Source organism: Mesoplodon mirus (genome assembly GCF_964341445.2).
Source record: "Mesoplodon mirus genome assembly, chromosome: 15".
NCBI lineage: Eukaryota > Metazoa > Chordata > Mammalia > Artiodactyla > Ziphiidae > Mesoplodon > Mesoplodon mirus.
In genome coordinates, this window is record NC_138991.1 from 326,399 (window position 1) to 351,536 (window position 25,138).

The window sequence follows — 25,138 nt, forward strand, 5'->3', positions numbered from 1 at the left end:
TCGTTCCAGCTGAGTGTCACATGCTGGAGCCACTTCACGCCCCGCCACGGCTGCAGCTACCCATGGCTCGGGGCGAGGGCGGGGGATACGGCGACCTCTCACCAGAAGACGGCAGACAACTCAAGCACCAGGGTCTCAGCACCGCTACAGAGCAGCCAGGCTCGGTCCCGGCTGCTGAGGTTCTGCCTTGAGCAAAAGCTAGTGTCCAGAGGTTTCCCGAATCTCAGCAGGGCGGGGTCTCTACCTGGCTCTCCCCACAGGCTGCAGGCCTCCCTGCGCTGCGTGCGCCCGTTCCTCCAGCCGCCCTCTGGTCTCTCGGGACCCCCACTCACAGTGGCACAGGTGACCACCCCTCCAGGTGCTGCCCTGCTTCCGCCAAAGGTCTGCCCTGACCGTGCACTCACCCCAAAGGGCAGCACACAGGGAGACCGTGTCCCAGGCTGGGGCACGCACTGCAGGCACCCCCCTCCATGGCCCTCACCATTCCCAGCCCAGCCCCGTACCTTCTGTGCGTGTTACGGTTGCTATTCACGTGGCCCTGGCCTGTGCAGCCAGGAGTGGGGCACTTGAGCACGTTCTCATGCATGGCCAATACTGCAAGACAACCAGGGGGAGCCGGTGAGCACCACCAGCCCCGGAGGGTGCAGGAGCCCCAGGCCCACCCTCAGTCAGGCCACGCCCCCTCTCAGTGTGGCCCTGGCCTCCCTGAGGCAGAAACCTTACAACCTCCCTCCTCTAAACTTACCGGTCACGATTGTTGCCCCTCGCCTAGAAGCAGGGGCAGCTTTTCTCCTGAGCCCTCAGAACACAGACAGCGGCCCCTCCCCAGCTCCAGGGCCCGGCCTCCCCTCATGTGTGCCCGTGTCTGTGGCCGGTTTCCAGGGGCCCTGATCCAGGCTGCCGTTTCAATGTGAATAACTGGGCATGCTCCATGTCGCCATGCTTGTAGGGCCCAAGTTTGGGCTTCTGGACGTGCCAGTCCAGAGGGACAGGGTCCTGGGTGGCCACTCCTCTATGTGGACACCAGCCAAACACCAGAGGCAGCCTGAGCCGTGCAGAGCTACTCACTCTCCGGGGGGATCCTGTCCTTGTGGGGGCAGCCAGACAGGCTGCGGTGGTGCGGGTACAGACCGGTGACGTGGCCGGTGCCGTCACAGCCTGGGGTCGGACACTTGATCTCACGCTTCTCAGCTCTTGAGGGATCTAAACACACAAGGCCTATCAGTCGGAGGGCAGCCAGGAAGCTGGGTGGGAGGTGGTGAGCAGGCAGGCGGCAGCCGGGCAGCTCATGACCCTTCACGCTGGCTGTCCAGAGAGGAGAGTGACCAGACTGCCCATGAGCCCAAAAGGGACCATGGCTGGACAGCACGGGGACCCTGGAGAGACCGCCACACTGGCCGTCTGGGTGGAAAAGCTCCCCACAGATTGCGGCAAGCCACAAACAGCAGGACCCGCAGGGCTTTAGGGGGGACCCCCCGGATGGCGGCTGCCACCTTCTGCCCTGTCCTGCTAATGTCATGCGAGGGCCACTGGCTTCGGGGTGGGAGCCAGGCCTCTGCACAGAGAGGTCAAGCTGTGTGACAAGGTCTCTGCCAGGACACGTCCTTTGTATTTGACAATAACGGGGACCGAGGGGCTGAGTAACTTACCCAAAGCAGCTAATAAAGGCCTGGGCAGAAATTTGACCCCAAATCTCAGTTACTGACCTCGTACAGCCTCTGCAGGCCCAGAGAGGTCACTTTCAGTGTGGGGCAGAAGGGAATGCCTCTCAGGACACACATGGTCCGCAGAGCATAGCCAGTGTCCCAGAGAAGCTTCCAATGAAGCCGTCCGTCCCCTTTGGTAGGGAAGCCACAATGCAGAAGTCACAGACCATGCTCAGAAAGCCCACCCCAGGGAGGGCAGGGCCCTGGCGGGCTCTGTGTGATTTAACTGGGAGGAAGTCGTCCTCTGACCACCAGGCAGGCAGGGGCACCCTAAGGGGCTCACAAGCCTCTCCCGGGCACCGCCTTCCTGCGCTCGCTGTCGCCGGCCGCTCTGTCCAGGGCTTGTCCGGCGTCTGCACCTCAGCGTCAGTCAGCCCCTGAGAACCAGTCCCACTGTCCTCCGTGGCTCGGGCCTGCTCTACACTGCCCAGTGCTCCCAGCCTGGCCACCTGCCTCACCGACCACAGGCTGCTTCTGTCTGGCCCACACCACCTCCCCCCGCCCGTGCCCTCCAGCCTGTAAAGGCCTCAGGACTGGTCCATGGGTCCGGGACGGCGCATCCCTGGGAGGGGGCGGGGCAGGGCCAGGTGCCCGGCCTACCTTTGCTGCAGTAGCTCTTCCGGGTGGCGTCCAGGGGCCTCGCCGCCTTCCCCGGCTCGCCCGGGCCCAGCGGGCCTTGCTCAGCGGGTGGGCACCCCGGCTCGCGGACGGCCCGCACCTGCTCGGCCTTCAGGGCGATGGCCTGCTCCAGGAGGCCCAGGTTCCCGCGGGTCATCATGTCATACATCTCCGACTCGTCCGTGACCGTGGACTTCTGGGACCTCGAGTCCTCGTCCTTGCCATCGTCGTCCGGGCGCACTTCCACGAGGACGGAGTACGCGGGCTTGGGGCTGGGCGGCGCCGGGCGCCGGGGCTCAGAGGCCTCCGGGCGGGGGGCGGGAGGGGCCTCCTCCCGGCAGATCACGTCAGGCGGGGCCTCCCCTCCCTCGTCCTCGTCCTCCTCGTCCTCGTCGCCCAGGGCCACCCTCTGCTTGCTGGACTCCGCGCTGGCCACACCCTCCAGGGCCTGGGGACGCAGCTCCTGGGAGCGCTCACTGGTGACTTCGATCACTTCCTCTGCGTCCTCCGGCTGGATGAAGACATCCTTCTCCCCCTCGTCGCTGGTGGCTCCTTCCTCAGCCTCCTCCCGAACCAGGCGCACGATGCCGGCGCCCCGCTTGGCCCCCTGGCCCGAGTCTTCCCCGACCAGTGTCTCTTCAGAGATTTGGCCCAAATTTAGGAGAGAAGTTGCAATGATCTCCTGATAGCTGCTGTAGCTGCCCTTGGAGGAGCCCGTGAGGCTGCTGATGGGACTGGATCCGAAACGAGCCTTGACGGGGCTCCTTCCTGCGCAAAATCAGAAACTGTGTGGGAGGTACACGGGGAAAGAGGACAGGTCTCCAGGCGGGGCTCCTCCAGCCTGCCCCACTGCCGCTGGGGGACACCAAACCCCCAGAAATGGGCTCGGGGTGGCCGTTTTGGTCAGCCCCTCTGTCCAGATCTGGAGATCACAGTAAACTTATGTCGGGAGGTGGAGGGAGAAATCACTGCTGTATTTTGAAGCTGAGAATTACTCTGATATTTTTTTTTTTTTTTTTTTTTTTTTTTTTTTCTTTTTGCGGTATGCGGGCCTCTCACTGTTGTGGCCTCTCCCGTTGCGGAGCACAGGCTCCGGATGCGCAGGCCCAGCGGCCATGGCTCACGGGCCCAGCCGCTCCGCGGCATATGGGATCCTCCCAGACCGGGGCACGAACCCGTATCCCCTGCATCGGCAGGCGGACTCTCAACCACTGCGCCACCAGGGAGGCCCTCTGATATTTTTGATTAATGGTCCTCCCTGTTATGTGTACTTTCTTAAATCAGGCGAATCTACATTTCATAAAATGGAGCTTAAAGAATGGATCAGGGCTTCCCTGGTGGCACAGTGGTTAAGAGTCTGCCTGCCAATGCAGGGGACACGGGATCGTGCCCCGGTCCGGGAAGATCCCACATGCCGCGGAGCAGCTGGGCCCGTGAGCCATGGCTGCTGAGCCTGCGCGTCCGGAGCCTGTGCTCCGCAACGGGAGAGGCCACAACAGTGAGAAGCCCTTTTTAAAGATGGTTTCATAACTGAGAAACAGCAAAAGTTGTTTTTAAAGTTTAAGTCTTTTAATTGCCATGGCTAAGACGCAGTGGGTGCTCACCACACCCAGGCCCTCTGGGATGATCAACAAGGACCCCCCCACACCAGGGCGCAGCAGCCAGCCCACGTCCTCCCACTCTAGGAGGGGCCGAGCCAGGGCCGATGCCTGAGCGCCAAACTCCCTCCTTTATAAGGAACCCAGCAAGCGAGAGTCCCCTGGCCCTGCACCCTCTCAGGCAGAGCCGGGTCCCCAGGAGGGAGGCGGGTATGAGGACCCTCCCTGGAGTGGCTCCAAAATGAAATAAAAATCCACCTCAGGCCCTGAGAGGTGAGACCACCAGAAGCTTGGAGGTGTCGGGGGGTTTGGGCCTCAGGCCTCAGCCACATCCCCAGGACCCTACAGTCAGCCAAGGTCTCGGGACATGGACGTGTCCCACCTTCACACTAGTGTTTGCCAAGGGCAGGGGGCCCCGCAGGAAAGAAGGTGCCAGCAGGGAGACCCCCTCAGTTCCCCCTGCCCGGCCCAGCTTCCCTGAACACCTGCGCCATCTCCCCTAATGCCAAGCAGACCCCTTGCCCCCCCTGCAGGTGGCTCCCCTGAGGCCAAGTGGGGCGGGTCCATCTGAGACCCCGCCACATAGACGCACAGCCACATCCATCTGTCCGACCGTCTCTCACACACACAGACACACATCCAGATGCACAATGCTCACATACAGATGAGCCTCTGGGCCCCCCGAGCCCCAAGCGCCAGCCCCTCCCCAGGAAGCCTTGCAAACGTCAGACAAGAGGCGCTTGTTCTCAGCAGGGCTTCCTCGCTCGCGGGAGCCCTGCCTGCTCACAGGCTGCGATTCTCCGGGGCCACACTAAGCGCCTTTATTCAGGGGAGAAAGAGCAACAAAGCACCTTCAGCTGGCTCGGGGCGATGAATCTCCTCCTGTCCTGACGCCTCAGCCTCGTCCTCCTCCGCAGTTCCTTCCGATTCATCAGAAACAGAGGCGTCCTTCACCTCGGCATCCTCGCCGCCGTCGCTGTCCACGCCGTAGCCCTCGTCCAGAGCCAGCTTCAGGGGGTGCGCCTTCCGCTTGGACCCCAGGTGCTCGGCCTCGGCACCCTCCAGCTTCCTCTTCTTGGCCAGAGGGCAGCTCAGTAAACTGGGAGGGAGGAGGCCGGGCCACCTGTCAGCACCTCCCGGGCCCCCGGCCTTCACCCTCTGCAGCGCTTTCCCTGTCCTGGAAATTTCTCTCTGCATCTCATCACCACCCCTCCGCCAAAGCTCCAAACTCAAGACTGGCAGGTTGATGTGTTCAAAACTTTACAGTAATTGTCCGCATTAAAAAGGACCTGATTGTGCTTTACATTTCACTTCCTGCTTCTCTGGGAAGGCCTAACCTCGACGGCCCTGTCCACACCAGAGTCATTCCCCCTGGGATGGCGGGGGGTGGGGGCCGGCCCAGGCTGCTCTGCTGCGTGCCCACCACCCCCCAGGCAGGTCGTCAGGAGTGCCCAGGCCCTTCCTCCTTCACTCCAGACCCTTCACACCTTCACCCACCTCCTGAGCCTGGCACCGCAGCCGGGGGCCCCTGAGGCCCAGCAGACCCCCGGATGACAGCAGTGAGAACAGCCACCCAGCGTGTGCCGGCTCTGCTCTGGGCTCTCCTACACAGACTCCTCTGGCCTCACCGCGGCCCCAAAGGGGAGACACCGGAAAGGCACGCCACAGCCGCGCTCGGCCTCCCAGTAAGAGGGTCCCATGGGAGGCCACCACAGCTCAGCAGCCAAGAGCAGAGGTGGAAGGTTCTAGACCCACAAAGGGTCCCAGAGCAGGAGAGGAGCTCCAACCCCCCAGCAGCCCAACCTCTTTCCCAGGAACCTTGTTGAGGGCCCTCCAGCCTCCTTACCTTCGGTGCCTGGAGTACTTGCCCCGGATATGTCCCGAGCCCGTGCATCCGGGAGTGGGACAGCTGGGGGGAGACAAGCAGGGGCGGTCACCTGGGGGCAGGCCCCGTGGGGCATGGGGAGAGGGTCCGAACCTCGGGGCCCACCCCAGACCCTCACCCTGGGAAGCAGAAGATTGTCTCCAAACAGTTCATCTCAGAATGGCTGCTTGCAGTTTGCAAAACATTAATGAAATAAGTCACCCCCATTTATATAAATGAGTGGCTCCTTACAATTTTATGAGAGTGTTTAATTAAAGATCTGTGTGTATGAAATCAAGGCTGGACGACTTCTGTTTTCCACATTGAGTCTTTCCCACTGCAGGCAAACCACCACCAGGCTTCCAGCGGTGTGGGAACAAGGAAGCTCCAGGGTGCCCCCAGAACCAGCACCTGAAGCTGGCCCAAGGGCAAAGCACAAACACGGGGATCCTCCATGGCCTTCAAGATGCTGCGAGGCCCTGCCAGGCGTGTCCTTCGCTGGCGCACTGAGCCGAAGCCCCCCCGCAGGAACAACCCTGCGAAGGTGCAGTTTTGACCCGAGCCACAGGACCCCGGCTGGAGGTGGCAGCAAAGACCCCTCCCCAGAGCTTGCAGCCTGGTGTGACCCCAGCTCCCCGTGAAGGGAGGTGAAGCCAGGAGGGCCGATGACCCAGGAGCTGCCCTGAGACCTCGGTGGGGCGAAGCCTGGCCTCTTACAGTTCCAGGAGTTCCTCTCCCTTCACCATCATCTGTCTCCCCACAGAACCAGACGGTGGGAAGCTCTGGAAACTTCCAGTCACAGGCACAGACCACCCAACCCACTTCCCCAGGAGTCAGCTCCCCAGGGCAGCAAGGGGCCTGTGTGGGGCTTGAGGCCAGGGTCCTGTGGGCTTTTGAGACGGAGAACCCATGGTGGGAACAGGGGGAGCCCGAGCTCCTCCCGGGAGGGATCACCGCAAGGTGCCCCCATCCAGGAAGGGACCACCTTGTCGTCACAGGGTCTGAGCCCCCCACCTCCAAGCAGGCTCTCCCAGAGCCTGGGAAGGAAGGCTGTGCGGACCCGCCGACACCAGTGGGCTCCTGAGGCTCAGAAAGGGGCACCACTCCGGACCTCTGTCCAGACACACTGATGTGTCTAATCTGACTGATCACAGACCTGACTACAGAGGACTGTGGGGTCCCACCGGCCGGCAGCCCACACTCGCTGACGGATCAGCAAGAAACAGAACAGTCCGTGGAGGCAGGGTCGCGCCCCCCAGCGCAATGGTGGCCTTTGCGGGAGCCGGGGTCTCTGAGGGGGACGCACCCTGCAGCCCCCCATGATGAGGCCACCGTGGCTCGTCTCCTGGTGTTTAAAAGAAGAGAGGAAAGGAGAGAGGGAGGAGAGGGAGAGGGAGGGGGAGGATGGGGGGTGAACACGCCAACTTTACTGTGCGTTTCCTTTCCAGACAGACAGGACTTGCTGCTGCCCGAGGCCTCTCCCTCCGAAGTCTATGCCCCACACTTGCTGTCACTTTCTCAAGAACTAGCTTTGAGACTCTTCACAAAAGCTCCTTGTTACTGGGGATCTGAAGCTGAGGTCCCAATTAGTCGATTAATCACTGAGTCACTCAGGCAATTAGGTGCCAGCTGCTGTGGCACTGGCACTGCCCCCAAACACGTCACCTGCTCCGAGCCACACCTCCGCCCACCAGTTCAGAAGCACCTGGCCTCCAGCCCTGAGGGCCAGCGCCTCCAAGGGCAGCGGGCCAGGCATGTGCCACATGTGCAGAGCTGCCAAGGGCCGCTCTGGGAGGGGAATCTGGAGACTCCCTTCTCCCCATGTGCCAGCAGAGACAGTACCCATTGAAAGTGACCTGAGACCCAGCCAGGGCCCCAGGGGTCCAGTGCCAGCAGGTCACCCTGTGGACACCCCCAGTGCTGGTAGGATGCCCTCTGTGTGCTCGGGGCCGGAGGGCAGGGTGAGGCAGCAGCTCTGGTTCCAGGCCTCTGGAGCCCCTCCCCAGCATGGGGGAAGAGGGGGACCCGGCCAAGCCCTCCCCCGATTCCCCAGCATGGCTCCGAGTGTGGCAGAGACAGGGAGGGGGGCAGAGGCCCTGCCTGCCCTCAGCCTGAGCGGGGTCCTGGCGATGGCTCAGAGGGATCTGAGGATCTGAACATAAACAGTAGCTCTCAGGCCATGGCGGAGGCTGGGAGGAGCTGTGCCCCAGCGGGAGCCCCTGGAAGGGACTGGCTTCCCTCCGGCCCCGTGGAGGCAGGTAGAGGGCTTCCCACTCCCTTCTGTCGCCTTGGCAGGAGCTGGCCAGTGGCTCAAGAGGAGGCCCTCAGGTGAGGACAGGCGGGCTGGGGACTGGGGCGCGGGCGTGGCAGACGGGCGTCCTTCCCGGGACTGGGAGACGCCCCAAGGATGCTCCAAGAGGGGTCCACCCACTCCCTTCTGCAGAGAGGGCGGCGCCCACCTTCCCTGCATAAGCCACCTCCCACAGCATGGACAGCAGATGGGCCCCATGGAGACCGGGGCAGGGGGTGGGAGGGGGGTGTCTGCTGGCTCTTCACTGCGCAAAGGGAAAGGCCACCAGCCCCGCTTGTTTTCTCTCAGGGACTCGGCTTCAAGTCAGAGCAAGAGCTGAAGGGGCTCCGGGTGGGAGGAGCCAGCTGAGAGTCCTGCTTGGTCCAGGCCCACCCGCTCCTCAGCTCGTGTCCTAGCAACCGCCACTCGCCGGCAGGCGGCTCCCGGAGTCTCTGCTTGAGCCGGGGAAAGGGCCGCTGGGGGCCACAGATTCTGGGTCCACAGGGCGCAAGTCCCTCGTCCACAGAGTGTCCTGTGGGTGCGGCTTCCCTGTGACCCGTCCTCCCGTCAAGTGATTCCGAAGGAGTTCCTTTGACATCCCAGCGGAGAGTCTGCTCCAGGGTCGCTCTGCCTGTGCTGGCGCCCACTGCGGAGGCCCCGCGGGACCAACCACAGCCCCCCACGTGCTGGGGGCAGGAGTCGGGCTTGCAGCACCTGCCCCTTCCCGCGGGGTGAGCGCACAATCACAGTGCCTTGGGGATCGTGCCCCACGGGTGGTTCGTGGCCAACAAACGGTTGTGAACTCAGGCGTGAGTGGCACGTTCCACGTGGATTTTCCTCTAAGCATCGATTCTCAGAAATGGGAAGAATTGCTGAGGACATCGTCGCTAGAACACGTCAATGCATTTCTCCCCAGTTTCTCCATCGAACTGCGTGCGGGCCTCACTATTACCATGTAAACAGGGTGAGACCAAGAGATCGATGACGCTGCACAAAATCCAGATGCTCACACAATCCCCTTACTTACACTGGTCAAGTCCGCTCTTAGAATATTTCAAAGTAAATCTATTCTGGGTCATTTCTGCTCCAAAGTTTCAAGAGAAACTTTGCCCTTTGGGTTTGCCTTTCCAGTCTCCTCCATTACTTCATCTGTTACCAAAACTCAAGTCCTGTGCCCAGCCTCCTCCCCCTCGTTGTCCCCAGGATGTCCCCAGGTGAATGTCACATAGCCCAAGGGAAGCAGCACCTCCCCCGGGAGACCTGCTCTCCACCCTGTGGTCTGTGGCCCCTCTGAGCATCACGTGGGGTCTCCTCCAGTGGTCCACCCGCAGGCCCCTACCCTCCAGGGAGCCGACCACTGTGCTTCATGCAACTCCCAGGGGCCTGGCTTGGCTGCTGTGCCCCCCTCACCCTCCAGCCCTGCGGCCAGGACTGGCCTTTGAGCAGGAGGGTGTGTGATTCAGCTATTCTGGCTGCGTGAGTTCTAACCCTCCGAGCCTCAGTTTCCCCACTTCACAAGTGGGGAAACACCACCAGCCGCCAGTGCCTCCATGAGAATCCCTGAGGTTGGACTGCACTGTGCAGCCGCTGCAGGGCTCGCCGCATGCGCGGGGCTCTGAGCACCGCTCCCATGTGCTTCCCTCCCGCCTCCAAGTTACAGCCTCAAAGGTTGAAGAGATGCTGGTATGTTTTGGGGTCCTCTCATTTTCCTGACTGCCAAAAGCCATCCACTCCACCACTATCTGGTGAAGAATAAGATGGTCCCAGCCCCAGATGTGTTCACTGTCTAGTGAGAATCTTCACACCTAAGAATGTAGAAGTGGCTCATGCCCTGGAACCATGCGATTAGGTGGACAGAGCTGTTCCAGGCTGGGGCAGAGGGAGCAGGAAGAGCAGCATCCACCCTCAGTAACTAGAAAGCCCTGTCTGTCTCCATCCTCGAGTCTGGAAGCCCACAGAAATGTCCATCAGGGAGTGGCCGTCACCCCCAACCCCGCAGCAGAGGCAGAGCAGCACGGTGGTGAACTCAGCACCAGAGCTGCCCCAGGGGCGGGAGGCTGGGCTCGGAGCCCCTTCAGCCCTCCAACAAGCCTCAGGCAGGTTACCTTGGCCACAGTTCAAGCCTGGCCCCGTCTCACAGGAAATTTATAAAAATTAGACGGGGCATCCGGAGCCCACCTGGCACTTGGGGGCCCTCCCTTCCTTCCCCAGTGTTCTGAGCCAGATGCACTGGCACTACCCTCTCGCCCGGAAAGGGGGGATGCGAGAGGCTGGTTTCCTTGCCAGTCACTGGACACCACTCACTGGAGCTCTGTCTGGGCAAGACGGCCCAGGGGCCGGCCCTGGAGGCCCCAGGAAGAGCCCAGGCCCACAGAACCTGCAGTCCGAAGGCCACGTGGGGTGATGCTGGGGCAGCCCAGCCCGTAAGCACTGGGGTGGCTTTCTCTCTGGCCTTCCCCCAGCCCCTCCCCTCCACACACACACAAAGGCTTTGGCCAAGCCCAGGACGGAAGCCAGCAGACGAGGGCGAGTCGACCTCTGGGGAGGAAGCCTGGCCCCTCCTGCTTCAACCCAGAAAACTGCCATGTGTCTGTCCTCTCTCCTGTTCAGGATGCCCGTCCCTGTGAGGCCGGCCTGGAATCTGGAAAGTCACAGCGCCCAGTCGATACATAAGCCACTGCCTGCCCTCAAGTCAGTGGAAGACTCGGGCGTGGGACAGCCTGTCCCCTCACCTCTGGCCGAGGAGCCACTAAGACAGCACCTTGCTGCTGGCTGAGGACCGTGGTGACAGTCATGCCCCAGGGGTGACAAGGTGTGAGCACATCTGTGCCACTGTGCAAGGCTGGCTGCGTGGTGGTGCCAGGACAAGGTGGGGGAGGACAAGGCAGGGCGAAGACAGATGCACACAGGCCAGGCAGAAAGGAGCCTCGTTAGGGAAAGCAGGGGCCCGGGTGCGACTGCTCAATTCCAAGCGCCCAGTGCAACAGTTAGGACGAACGGGGTCACAGGCGTGCACCATGCTGGGTGCAGGCAGGAAGCCTTTCTTACCTGAGATCAGCACCTGTGGGCTCTGGGGGAGCTGAGTGAGAGAAAGAGAAACAGGGAAACTCGTGTGGGAAGCAGAACTGAAAAGGTACGTGTGTCTTCACAGCACAAGCGACTGAAGAGCGGGGGCGACCCCCGTCCTGAACCCCGCTTTCCCTGGCCTCCTAGAATGTTCTCCAGGGTCTCACGGAGGGAGCTGCCTCTTCCAAGCCGGTGCTCATGTCAGACCCCCCCACCCCCGCCCAGTGGCTGCTGGTTTTGCAGAGTCGGACAGAGGCCCCAGCTAAGACAGGCTCCCTGGGACAGCATCTCTTTCTCTAATCTCAGGGAGAAGTCAGCTTCTGGCTGGAAAGAGGACCCAGAGGATAGAGCTGGCCAGAGAAGAGAACAGGTGGTCCAAGCACCTGGTCCCTCAGTGATGGGGCCACTGGGACAAGAACTTGCATTAGTCTGACTGGCAGACACTTGAGAAGCTCGGGGCCTCTGGTCCCTCCTTGAGGGCCACCCACGCACAGGAGCAGTGTGTGCCCTGTGGTGTCGGGGTGGCAAGGCTGGCCAGGGGGTTGGGACTTGGTCCTTGCAGAGCAAGCCGGGCCTCAGCCCCTCTCCCCACCCCAGTGCCATTCAACCCAGCAACATCCCAGTGCCCTCAGAGCCAAGACTAATCTCCTGGGAGGCAGAGAGGCTGGTGATGCGAGGCTGGCGGCCTCTCCTTCCCAAACAGAATAGGTCTAACCAGGTTTTGCTTTCCCCACTCTGCAGCGCTGGGGCTGCCACCTCCTCTCCTCCCCAGCAGGTGCATCTGGGCCAAAAGCCCCCCAGTGGCCGTGGCCCTCAAATGCACCCTGAGGCTGAAGAAGCCTGAGGCCACCAGGTGCCCGGCGTAGGGGAGGAGCGTCCCAGGGGCAACACACTGCTGCGGGACTCTGTCCTCCTAAGGACAACTGCTGCGGAAAGTGGCATTTACAGCTTTAGGACCTGGCCAGAGACAGGCTGTGGACGGCCCAGGCCAGACCCTGCTGGGAGGGGAGGGTGGAACTCACCTCGGACGGCCTTGGATCTTGTACGAGCTCTCTTTTCGTCATTTTCTAAGCTCATCTGCAAGTAAAAACAACTGCGCTGTCAACAGGAAGACGGGTAGAACCACCCCCTGTGTCTGCAGCGTCACCTCCAGGCATTCTCTGTCTCAAGCTTCACTGGTGCCTGTGAATCTGACACAGGAGACAAGGAACAGCTCACAGGGCAGGAATGGCCTGCGAGCAGCAGGTGAGGCGGAGGCGCTTCAGGGCAGAGACCACTGGCCCCATCATGTCCCTCACCTCCTGCTCTGGGCCCTCCTGCTGCCCCCAGGCTCACATCCGAGGAGGAAGCTGCAGCCACCAAGCCTTCATTAACGTCAGGGTGTCACAACACACGGTCCCCTGGCGACACCGCCCACCGCAGACTCTGACCCCGCCGTGCTGAGAGCCCAGCTTCCCCTGGGAGTTGGCGACCCCGGCACTCGAGGGTCGTCTTGTTAGAAACAGGTGCCTGGGACCTGAGCGGGCTTCACTGTCCACCGTGTGTTGTCCCACGGAGCCCAAGGGGGGCAGCCTGAGCCTGGGGACCTGATCACCCTCAACATGAGATGGGCACCCTGATGCGTAGGTGCTCCCAGCAGCACAGGGGCCTCCAGGCACCACTGCCCAGTGGAAGAGAGTGCAGGTCATCCACATCATTTAAAAGTTTCTAATAGCCACACTGAAAGTGTAAAAAGAGGGCTTCCCCAGTGGCGCAGTGGTTGAGAGTCCGCCTGCTGATGTAGGGGACACGGGTTCATGCCCCGGTCTGGGAAGATCCCACATGCCGCGGAGCGGCTGGGCGCGTGAGCCATGGCCGCTGAGCCTGTGCGTCCGGAGCCTGTGCTCTGCAACGGGAGAGGCCACAACAACAGTGAGAGGCCCGCGTACCGCAAAAAAAGAGTGTAAAAAGAAGCGGGTGAAATTGATTTTCATACTAAACTTTACTTAGCCCGATCTCTCCAAAACATTATCATTTCGACAGTATCAATAGAAAAAGTTATGAATGGGATTTTTTTTAGTGCTAACTCTTAGAAATCCTGCACATCTCCTGGACACACAGCCCCTCTGAGTTTGACCAGCCACGTGCCAAGGGCCCACGGCCACGGCACTGGCTCTGGAGGTGGGAAGCAGACGGGGGTGAGAGCTGGTAGGAGTGCAAGCCGAGACATCCCCTGGACCCGACACACAGCCACCCTCCCAGAGATGCTGACTCCCCCAGGAGAGAGTGAGTGGAGGCCCTCGAGGGGGACGGGGACCCCGCCCTGTCCAGACCCCGCGCGTCCTCTGGCTCCCCTGCCTGCGCCCATCAGCTCCTGTGCCGCGTTCTCTGCCTCAGACCCACTTCCATGGGGGATGCTGCGCACGTCCTTCCAGGGGACGAGGCAGACCCCCGGGAGGGTAGGGACGCCCGGGGGCACAGGTCATCACACGGGATCCCTAGCCGGGTCTGGGCAGGAGCGGAGCGGGAGATAGAAGGGGTCCTCTTCCCAGCAGGTGTGCCCTGTGGTTGGGGGGGAGGGAGCAGCCCCACCTCCCAGGCCCCCGAGAGGCCATCAGAGCAAAGCCAGCCAGTGGGAAAGGAGCAGCCGGGGAATGGGGCTTCAGTCCCCAGAGGCCAGCACAGGACAAGCAGCTAAGGTCCCGCTCAGGAAGAAAGACAAGGGACCCCTCCCGTGAACTCCCCCGCTCGTCAGCTAGAACTTGCAAAGTGAGCCCCCCACCCCGGGCAGCGCGAACGCACAGAGATTCATGTGCTGTGTTAAGGACGGAAATCACAACCTGGGGTAATTTATGCGGCCGTCGACTCCAGGCAGTAGAGCTGAGAGCTGTGCGTTTACAGCCTCCTGACAGCACGGAAGACAATTACTATAATTTCTATTTTTAAAGCAGAGTTCCCCATGGACCAATGGCTCACATTTAAAGTGAAGAGAGGAGCAGGTGTCAAAGGGACTTCATTACATTTATGAGTCTTCAAATGTCGTCTGCGCTGAGCCCAGCACAGCGGCTTCCGATGCAGTGGCACAAAGGGGCCGAGGCGTCTGATTGCCAGGCCGCTCTCAGCTGAAATGCAATCTACAGCTCTTTTTTTTTTTTGTCAGTTTTCCCAAGGAAATTGGCGCGCATTCTGCTAGGTTAAAGCGTGCCTTGGCAATTTGGATTTCCTGAAGATAAATTATTCAAAGAGCACAGAATAGAGAGGGTTGCAGGATGCGTACGGGTGCTGCTTGCACACTGCAAGCTCCTGTTGACAGAGCTGACAGCTGTGGCATTCATTCTGCCAAGCACCTTTCCATTTGCAATTTATCTGCATCAAATGGTCAATAAGTGAGAAGTTCTCTCCAGTGCACGGAGCTTTGATGTGAAAAGGGGGAAAACTGAACTACAGGAGGAAGACCTAGGGTTAGCGCTCCAATACGAGAACGAGCTTCTAAGAGCCGGACGCCGCCGTCGACGGGCAAGCAGGGAAGCCTTGGTTTCTGAGCCAGCTCCACCGGGTTTTCACTGTCTTCCTCCTCAGAGGGTGGTTCTCTGCATCCTCCCACCCTCAGCACTGATGCCTCACGGGTGGACGGGTGGCCCTGCTCAGCCTGCTGGCCGCCCCGCCTTCTGCCCCGACCACAGCAAGACAGGCCAGGACAGTGAGACACTTCCCAATTTGTCATTACTTTATGTTTTAAAATTCTTCCCTTGTTCCGAGCACAAACCAGTCAAGTCTGTTTCTGAAAGGCCCACACATAGTTGAGTGACCTCCAACCTGGAGGGTGGAAGGCCCCATCCCGGCCTAGCCGGCCTCAGTGCCCCCCCGCTGTGGGGCTGGCGATCTCTCAAGAACTGGTCCACACTGCTTCTGTGATGCCACCTGCCTTCCAGCGGCCGGTCTTACGGCCGCCCTGGGCTCCCTACACCAGCTCTTCACTCTAATTAATATTTCAGTCGTTCTGTCTTCAGTAGGAAAACTATGGGAGAATAATTTACAAATGCAAACACACCCCACTTGGCCACATCTCTCTTTTTTAATTGTTTGTTTGTTTGTTTGTTTTTTGGCTGCGTTGGGTCTTTGTTGCTGCGCACAGGCGTTTCTCCGGTTGCTGTGAGTGGGGGCCACTTTTCCTTGCGGTGACTGGGCTTCTCATTGCGGTGGCTTCTCTTTTTCTTTCTTTTTTTTTTTTTTTTTTTTTTGTGGTACTCAGGCCTCTCTCTGTTTTGGCCTCTCCCGTTGCGGAGCACAGGCTCCAGACGCACAGGCCCAGCGGCCATGGCTCACGGGCCCAGCCGCTCCGCAGCATGTGGGATCTTCCCGGACCGGGGCACGAACCCGTGTCCCCCTGCATTGGCAGGCAGATTCCTAAGCACTGTGCCACCAAGGAAGTCCCTGGGCACATCTCTTAACCAGCGAGAACAGTCTCTTCGCCCTTCTTCTGAACCTGCTTTGTTGTGTCACGTGATGGTCTCACTCAAGGGGGTGGCAATGCTTGGTTCCGTTTTGTATTTTTTAGTAAAGTCAAGGGTAATCGTGTAAGCTCTTCTTAAATGTAAACAGTCCTCACAATGACTTGTTACCAAAACCAGCCCATTCCACATGGCACCCTTGCCAAACCTGAGTTCCCCGAGTTGGATGTTTACAAACACGGGGACCAAGAGAGCAAACGTGCTGAGCAACCTTGAAACCAGTAGCGTCTTAGGCTGTGGTTGTGAGAAGGGCTCTCAGAATCCAGACGCACAGCCAGTAACACAGCTGACAGGGTGGACGCTCCCCGAGGAGTGTCCGGTCAGAGGCCCAACGGGCTGTGCGCCGATCTTCAACTTTACCCCCAGAATCCAGGTCTGCCCACCCCCTGCCACGTTCAGGGACCTGCAGGTGGTTTCCGGAGGGGCGCCTCCCCCGCTTCTCTTTCTTGCTCAGTCATCCTCCCTCTGTCTGTCTGTCTCTCTGTGTCTCTCCGAGTCCCTCCCTCCGTCCCTGTCTCCCTCTCTCTGACTCTCTCTGTCTCTCTCTGTTTCTCTTTCATTCTCTTTTCTTCTTGGTTCTTCCCGGGGCCTTCACAGCTGAAGAGCTTCCCCCCGTCTCCACCCTGTACCACGCCCCCGCCCTTCTGCACCACGGCCAAGGGCCAGACGGAAAACGGACTCCACGCTGGAGCCTGGCCCTGAGCAGCCCTGGACGTCGCCTGACGCTCTGGCCCCTGCGGGCTGTCCTGGCCTGAGTAGCACCAGCTATGGGAGCCGAGGCAGCCGGTCCCTCACTGCAGAGAAGGGGAGATGTCAGGGCGTCGGGGCGGAGCTCAAGAGGAAGGGGCTGCTCCGCCGTGGGAGCCTGGGTGGGAGTGGGGAGGCCCTGTGGATCAGAGAGGACCTGAGGACATTCAGGGAAGAGGGCCTCAGTGGGCGGGTGCCCCTGACCCGTGGAGAAGGTGCACCCTTGGGTGGCCAGCACCTCTCAGCGGTCAGGCCTGCGTCCTCACTCTCTGCACCCCCTCTCTCACTCTCCCCCGGGCCTGCTCATCTCCATCTGGAATAAGCTCAATCATTCATGTGTTTGAGGTCAGTGTCTCCCTGCAGAGACCTCATTTACTGCTCGGGGCATATTGTGTAAGGTCAGACAAACAGGCAGAGGGACAGACAAATTGGGACAATCTGAAACGTCTCTGAGACCCTGGAGCTGGGGAAGGTGGCCAGGAGCCTTCAGAGCAGAGACCAGAGCCCCGAGCTGCTGGAGAGTCCAGGGCCCCTGGGACCACAGAGGACTCACCCTGGCCCTGGGCTGGAGGGGTAAGTCCAGCAACTCAGGCTAGTGCTCCATGTTACTTAGAATGCGTTGCAACAGCTCGCAAAGCTGGGGATTAGAATGGACTTAGGACAACTTTTAGAATGCACAAGATTGTTTGGGTGATAGCGTCCCTTTTCCTCCGGGAAGACCCAGACGAAGAAGGGGGAGTGTCTGCTGGCTCGCAGGACCAGGCAGCCTGCCTAGAAGGAGGGGGTGACGTGGGGAGAGGAGGGCAGAGGAGGGGCACCGTCTGGGCTGGTTTTATCCTCTCGCCGTGCGCACAGCCTGGGAGCAGAGTGCTGGGACAAATCCATGCTCCTACCTCTGGGGAGACGCCCCCCCTGAAGGATTTCCGAGCAGCTTTCAAGTACGTTCCTTGCTCCGTCTCCCACCCAGCATTCCAGCGGAATCCTCCCCATCTCCCAGCCCGGCCCGCAAGCCGCAGCAGGGCAGACCCCAGAGCAGCCCTTCTGCTTTGAAGACGCCGAAGTCCTGCCGTCTCAGGGACCCTCAGCATACACCCTGCTCTCCGTTCTCTGATGGCTGAGACTAAACCACACACCCGCACCCCTGCACCTCTTGACAGCTGTCACAGCACCCCTGGTTCCTGGCGGTGACGCCTGTGTCCCCTTGGAGGACGTCTGACTGTCTGTCTGAAAATCTCTGACGCTCCACCCATTGTTCAACCGACTGGCAGCTGAATAGACCAGCCCTCTCCTTGGGTTGTAGAAAGGACACCCCATGGAGCATTATTTAATACATGTCTTGGGCGGGGACCTCCTGGCATCTCCAAGCATCGGATCATGGCTCACTCCAACACCTACATTAAAATTACAACTATATAATAGACACCCTGATACAGCAGCCATGCCTGGGTCCATCTGTCTAAAACTTCAGCATAAATGGAGTTTCCACCTTCTCGGGGTAGAAATCTAGCCACACCCAAGTAGGCAGGTCAGAGGACACACCTGGCGCCACCTCCTTCCCTCGTCAGGAGCGTCCACTGGGGTGCCAGGAAGGAGGCCCTGCTGAGCACCCACGCAATCACCCTGCTCCTGGCTTGCATGTCTCTAGTCGTCCACCGAACACCCATGATCTGGGGCCCAATGCTTCATTCTTCAAGGTCAAGAAGAGGTTTAAGGTCCTACCATCCATACCTACTCCTTTTCTCCTTAAGTTTATTTTTAAAAAAGCCCGATGCCCAGCACTTCCCACAAAGCACACAGCCACCTAATCTTGTCTAACAGCCTCTTCCAAACCCACCTGCGAGCGGTCCACACGCCTGGTGCTGAGCTCGGAGGCCGAGGCGGCCGCGACCCCCCGCAACACAGGGCGGCTCTGCCCCCGCTGCCCTCCGGGCACCGAGCTCCCCAGCTCCCCGCCTCCTTCTCGGGCCAGTCCTGCCACTGTGCGAGCTCTGCCCTCTTGTGTCCCCACCCCTCCTCGGCCTCCTCAGTCAGAAGGTGCCCCCGGCACCAGCCCCATAGTCCCTCCTCCTCTGGCTCACTCTTCTTAGCTTCTCTGCTCAGAGCAGTAACTCAGGCCCTGTCTGCCCAAACTAGAGGAAATGACCCTAGTGGAGCAGGTGTGAAAGAGTCGGCGCTGGGGGAGAAGGTGAGCGTGGCCACCAGGCATGTTCCCAGCAGGTCCCACACGCTCCAAGCTTGTCACACCGGAGCCGCGGGGTGACTGCAGCCTTCCTACCTGTCCCTTACACAACGCCAGCCACTGTGAAGACACGGCATCCAGAGCCCCTGGCCTCAAATCCAGTAGCTTCTTGGTCACGTGATCCCTGAGTGCTCAGGGCCAGATGGGTGAGGCGAGCAGGGCATTCAGTCAGGTGCACATTTAAGGGGGAAACAAAACTAAGTGATCAAATTAAATAATAAATTAATGCAATATTTTAAAACATCTAAATTAATGCAAAAATTCCATGATGAGCAAAATAACAAAACTTTAAATAAAGACTGGGCCAGCATTACTGTCTTTTCCTTTTGCCTCAGGCTCCAACATGGCTCAGCAGAGCGCTGATGCTCACACAGGAATAAGAGTGTGAGTGGAGGTGCTTGATGAGGTGCTTGGACACACCCGTTCCATGTGCACTCCAGTCCCCAGGTTCGAAAGAAAAATGCTGGGCTTCCAGAGTAAACTACCAGCACCCTCAAATGAGGCTGCCACCTAGAACTTCGCAGCCCTGCCTGTCTATACCCTGGGCTGCCACTTCTTGGCGGCCATGCTCTGGGTCATGGCTTGGACCCTTGACGGAGAGCGTCTACATGTCAAAGAATAGGAGAGATCAGAACCTGAGATCTGGGAAGGGATGCCCACCAAGCCGGTTGTCACCCACACTGCCATCTCTGAGGGTCACCTGAGCCTGGGCACCTGGCATCACCCGGAGCACATCCAGAATGGGAGGTTTGCTGTGGCTATGAGTGCATGGGATGTCTGGGTTTGGAGCGTCCCCGTGGAGGTGGAGTGCCCGAGTCACCTCCACCAGCGAGTTCCAGGAGGTGTGAGCAGGGCACCACAGGCCCCCACTTGGGACGACTGCAATAAGCCAGACCAGCAGACCTCAGGAGTCCCTGCAGCAAAGGCTGCCCAGCGAGCAGCGGGGAGAACAGCAAGTACTGCAGTGCACCGGGGGTCCCGGGGGGGACGGGGCCCAGAGCAGGGACCTGGCAGACGTGGGACCTGTTGTCACAGTTTAGTTGTACTCTAACCCAGAGTCACTTTCCTTCCTTTCATGTTGAAGCGACAAGATCACTGATGGTCCTAGCCTCCACTTATTCTTTGCCTAATCTAGACTGATAATGACTAGACCAAAAGTCACCTCCACGCTCCACGCCAAGGAGTGAGAAGGACCGTTGCCCGGACCCTGGGGCCCCAGGCTGGGGGCTGCGCTCCAAGCACCTCACCTTGCCGTGTCCGCCCAGGAGGAGTCTCGGGGCCCTGCAGCTGTCGGTCTTGTCTCCGTGCGTCCACCTCTGACTCAGCAGCTCACCCCGGAACTCATTTTCTGAGAGTCAGAAAAAGAAAACCTAATGAACGCCAGCTGTGCCAGCTCAAGGGGAGAAATCGAGAAACTTGGGCCACTCTTGTACACAGCACTCATACGATCCTTGTTTTCTAGAATCCACCAGAAAGACACCCAAGGTCATGGCCCCATGACCGTCTCAGGAATAAAGGACAGGAGCTCTTGGGGGAAAATCACTCTCTGCTTTGGACAGTCCTCGGAGGCTTCTAGCACCCTCACCCCTGCACCATCGTCCCAGCCCTTGCGCTGTTTTATGGAACATGTCAGGAAGTGGGGGTGGATTTCCACTAACAGCCACTCTGACCAGAGGCCTGGCACAAGTCAGGTGAGGTCCAGCGCTTTGCCTCCCCTGGGCCCGGGTTCCCGGCATCTTTCCTCTCCCTGTGTTTCTGCCTCTCTCCAGGGCAATACTTCCAGTTAATATTTAATTCCTCACATAAATTCACACGTCAAAGCAGAGGCTAAAGGCATCAGCTGGACCGGACAAAGAAATGCATTGTGTACCTATTCCTTGCACGGCACTCCCTTGTTTCCATGACAACCAGCTTTCTACAACTGCAGCGTTTCAAAGGAAGGTCATGAAGTAACCAACAATAAAAACAGGAAATGACTATTCCTGCATTCCGCTCTCCCTTCTCCTTGGAGGTGAGTCTGGGCTCCGCTGAAGGCAGGCCAGGCACACCTGCTCTAACACCCGGCATCCTTCCTCCCTCACGTTTCTGATGTGCAGCCCCAAATGCTGTTCTGCTATAATTCCACCACTCCTGCCCCGCTCAGCCCTGTGCTCCGGCCACAGTGCCCCCTTGTCTGGAAATGTCTCCATCCCATTAAAGGGCCTCCTCTGACCTCCGGTAGCACAGGAGGGAAGCAGATTGGTTGTCAAGGAGACGGCCTCATGCACGGTCTTCAAAGGAATGGGCGATACCACCAGAATGTGGCACCTACTGTGTGCCTCACCCTCACCGAGCTGTGGGTCACCTGCAGGGGACCCCCCTGAGGACTGGACTCCACTAGAGAGGTGTGAACCGGTCATCTCGGGCCAGCTACCCCACGGCCATCAGCACACGGTAAGAGGAGCCAGGCCCACCCAACCAAACCCATGAGAGGAGTCGCCCAGGGCCCCGGACCCCGGAGGAGGAGGAGGCAGCAAACAGCACCTGTGTTGCCGAGGGAGCAGACAGTCTCCTCCACAGGCGATGGGAGGGAGGAAACCTGGGAGGTGGGTTGACGAGAACGGCTCTGGCCACAGGGTATGCGTTGCACTTGAAGACGGGTGGTAGGAATCCTGCATCTAGAGTGACAGTGGAGGCTGGAAGACCCCTGGCCACAAACGGGGCTCCCTTTCCACACGTACCTCCCGTCAGAGGAGACGTTGCAGGAACCCTCACCCTGGGCTGGTTTGCGGGCCTCCAGCGGAATTTCTTACCATGGTGACATACATGAATAAGTGGGGTAACGGGGCATATCTCCCTGGCAGCTGGAGGGAAGGACATACCCTGAGATCTGTGCCGCTGGGAGCAGGACGGCTCCCTCCCCCTCGGCGTCCCAGCAGGTGTCCTGGAAGCCCCCCTCCCAGGTCTTCCTGCTCTCAGTCCCACGTGCTTCCCGGAGAAGCCCAGCAGGTGAAGGGCGCGAGTCTGTGCCGAGGGGCCTCTGTGGTCTGTGACGGGAGGGAACCAGCTCACAGGGCCTCGCCGCCGTCTCCTGGAGCGAAGCCCTGTCGAGGGGAGCCCTCCCCTCACCTGCATTCCCTGTGCCCCACGCCTGCTCAGGCCACACAAGAGGGGCTAAAGAACATTTACCCGGACTTCCCTGGTGGCGCAGTGGTTAAGAATATGTCTGCCAATGCAGGGGACATGGGTTCGAGCCCTGGTCCGGGAAGATCCCACGTGCCGCGGAGCAACTAAGCCCGTGCGCCACAACTACTGAGCCCACGTGCCACAACTACTGAAGCCCGCGCGCCTAGAGCCCGTGCTCCGCAACGAGAGAAGCCACCACAATGAGAAGCCCGCGCACCACAACAAAGAGCAGCCCCCACTCGCCACAACTAGAGAAAAGCCCGTGCGCAGCAACAAAGACCCAACGCAGCCAAAAATAAATAAATAAAAATAAAATAAAGACTATGGTCTGTAAAGCTTAAGAGAAAAGAGTAAAAAGAGCAGGTGCCCAGCATCTCCCTCACAACAGCGTCCCAGCGATGTCTTCAGCACCAGCCCTAGGAGGCGGAGGGAACTTACAGGAGTCACACACCCCGAGACCAGAACCACCCGACGTGGGTCCGTAATTGACACGATTCCTTCCTTTTCCCGGGAATTTTCTGGTAGCAAACCAAAGCCACCACAGTAAAGTGTGATGGTGCTTCTCCTTTGCTTGGAGATAACCCAGGGGCCCCGTTGGTCCCCCGCTGGGACCCGCCTACATCCCACCGCAGACAAGCCTGCGTGGATGCACTGAGCTGCAGCCCAGCTGCCATAGAGGCAGCACTTGACGCCCACACACGCCCAAACTGGGCCGCCAGCCACAGGGCGCGAGGAAGAGCCATCGGAGACTGAGCACCTGGCGCACGGTGGCCGCGTGAGGACTGCCTGCTTCCGTTGCCCGGGATCACAAGTGGGGAGCGCTCTCCTCCAGACCGGCCCTTTTCCTGGGCTCTCAGGTCTCTAGTGAGCTCATCTGAAGCCCTGCTCCCAGACACACAGAACAAAGAGGCCGCTTGGGAGCCGCTGGCCCTGGCCGTGGCCTGTCTTCGGGACGGCCTGATCCGTGACACCCCAGCGCCTGACCCCACAGAGGCCCCAAACTCACTTTGGCAGGACTCCACTGGCAGACTAGCTCAGAAAAGCAACTAGGGCCTGTTAACAGCCACACTCGGGCCCGCAGGGCAGGGAGGCTCCTGGGAGCTCAACTGGCATCCCCCTCCTGGGGCCAGAGTCAGGTCTGTCCCTCTCCTAATGACACCAGCGTTCAGGGTCAGATCAGGCCTCCCCAACACGTGCCACTCTGGCATGTGGATTGTTTAGCTCCAAAGGCAGTAGAGACCTTGTGGACTCAAGAGAAACTCCTGTCAAAATGTTTTCAGAGTCTTCACTGGATTGTTGTGTCTCTGGTGACCTGCCGGTGGAACCAAGAGCTGTCACTACCGGCCTTCCACCCAGCAAGCAAAGGAGGAGGCTCTTTGCTTAGAGGGAGCCCCCATCTTGGCTCCCCCATGCCCCCACCCGGTAGGACCTGTCGCCCCCGATCCCCCGCCTTCCTCTGTCCCCGCTCTGTCCCGTCCTGGCTGAGCCCACCTCTCCCCGCGGGGCTTGTCAGGCCCTTCTTCCCAATGCCAAGTGTCCTCGGAGGGGCTTCCCTGGTGGTGCAGTGGTTGAGAGTCCGCCTGCCGATGCAGGGGACGAGGGTTCGTGCCCCAGTCCGAGAGGATCCCACATGCTGCGGAGCGGCTGGGCCCGTGAGCCATGGCCGCTGAGCCTGTGCGTCCGGAGCCTGTGCTCTGCAGCGGGAGAGGCCACGACAGTGAGAGGCCCAAGTACAGCAAAAAAGTTTAAAAAAAAATAAATAAAGTGTCCTCGGAGAAGCAACCACAGACCATCTTCCTCTCAAATGTTTGCTCACCTGCCCTAACTGGACCCTTCCTGGGGCTTCTCGACTCTGCAACGAGCTTGAGGCGTCCACATTCACAAAACACAATGTGTCTGGACTCCGCACACCAGCCCCGGGGCTCCACATCTCCACCCACTTCACAACCTGATTTCTTACGGGGTCCCGAGAAGCTGACTCCGTCCCTGCTCCCCAGGCCAGCTCCCAGCCCTCCACCAAAGCAGCAGCCCTTGAAGGGTCACGGTTACCATCCTGGCCGCCGGCCCGTCCTGCAGTGATATTCGCCCCCTCCCTCCTCGCCTAGGGCACGCCGGCCGCCCCCAGCCTCTGCTTCTCTGCCCCACTGGCCATTCCTACCACCTCCTCCTCTGACTTCTCCCCTCCCTGCTGCCTGTCCTGCACCCTGAGCCCTGCCTGTTATTTTCTGAATCTCACCAGTATCTGAGCACTTTTGACCTCTCCAGCTGTTTTGTTTTGTTTGCAAAAATTGATAAACTGATTCTAAAACTGATATGGCAGATCAAGGAACATAGAATAACCAAAACAATAAAGGTGGCCCCGCCTCACACCATACGTAAAAATTCACACAATGGATCAGAGATCTAAACATCTGAGTTAACACTCCTAGAAAACGCAGGAGTAAATCATCCTGACTTCTTGAGTTAGGCAGTGGTTTCTTTGACTCCTAAAACACAAGTGACAAAAGAAGAAATGGATGAACTGGACATTATCAAAGTTGAACACTTTGGGAAGTCAAATGACACCACCAGTCAAGTGAAGAAACAACCCACAGACGGGGAGAAAACATTTGCAGGATCACATATCTGATAAGGGACTTGTACTCAGAGTATAGAAAGACCTCTTACAACTCCAGAATAAAACAAATAACCCAATTTTAAAGTGGGCAAAGGGGAATTCCCTGGTGGTCCAGTGGTTAGCACTCGGTGCTTTCACTGCTGGGGCCCGGGTTCGATCCCTGGTCGGGGAACTAAGATCCTGCAAGCCGCATGGTGTGGCCAAAAAAAAAAAAAAAAGTGGGCAAAGGATTTGAGTAGGCATTCCTCCAAAGATAACATATAAAAGATGCTCATCATCAGGCTTCCCTGGCGGCGCAGCGGTTGAGAGTCCGCCTGCCGATGCAGGGGACTTGGGTTCGTGCCCCGGTCCGGGAAGATCCCACGTGCCGCGGAGTGGCTGGGCCCGTGAGCCATGGCCGCTGGGCCTGCGCGTCCAGAGCCTGTGCTCCGCAACGGGAGAGGCCACAACAGTGAGAGGGCCGCGTACCGCAAAAAGAAAAAAAAAAGATGCTCATCATCTAGTCGTCAGGGAAATGCAAGTCAAAACCGCAATATGATCCCACTGCACACACCACTAAAATGGCTATAATTTTTTTTAAAAAAAACAGACAATAACAAGTATTGGGGAGAATATGGAGACCCTGGAGCCCTCGTACGTTGCTGATGGGAGTGTAAAATGGTACTACTTTGGAAAACATTCTGGTGGTTCATCAAAATATTAAACATAGACATACCATAGGCCCCAGCAATTCTACTC

The 25,138-nt window shown here is 59.3% G+C and overlaps 1 protein-coding gene across 1 annotated transcript in view; it reads right to left on the reverse strand.

The window, feature by feature from the left end:
• Nucleotides 1-12,219, reverse strand: part of MYT1 (myelin transcription factor 1) — a gene marked incomplete at both ends in the record, with an annotated part of 35,564 nt that extends 23,345 nt beyond the window's left edge. The window contains 7 exons of the mRNA XM_082645357.1: nt 504-594; nt 1,069-1,203; nt 2,307-3,092; nt 4,774-5,021; nt 5,769-5,831; nt 11,125-11,155; nt 12,165-12,219. Coding sequence (XP_082501483.1) covers nt 504-594; nt 1,069-1,203; nt 2,307-3,092; nt 4,774-5,021; nt 5,769-5,831; nt 11,125-11,155; nt 12,165-12,219 — 1,409 coding nt within the window. The remainder of the gene's footprint in view (nt 1-503; nt 595-1,068; nt 1,204-2,306; nt 3,093-4,773; nt 5,022-5,768; nt 5,832-11,124; nt 11,156-12,164) is intronic.
• Nucleotides 12,220-25,138: the final 12,919 nt, after the last annotated feature.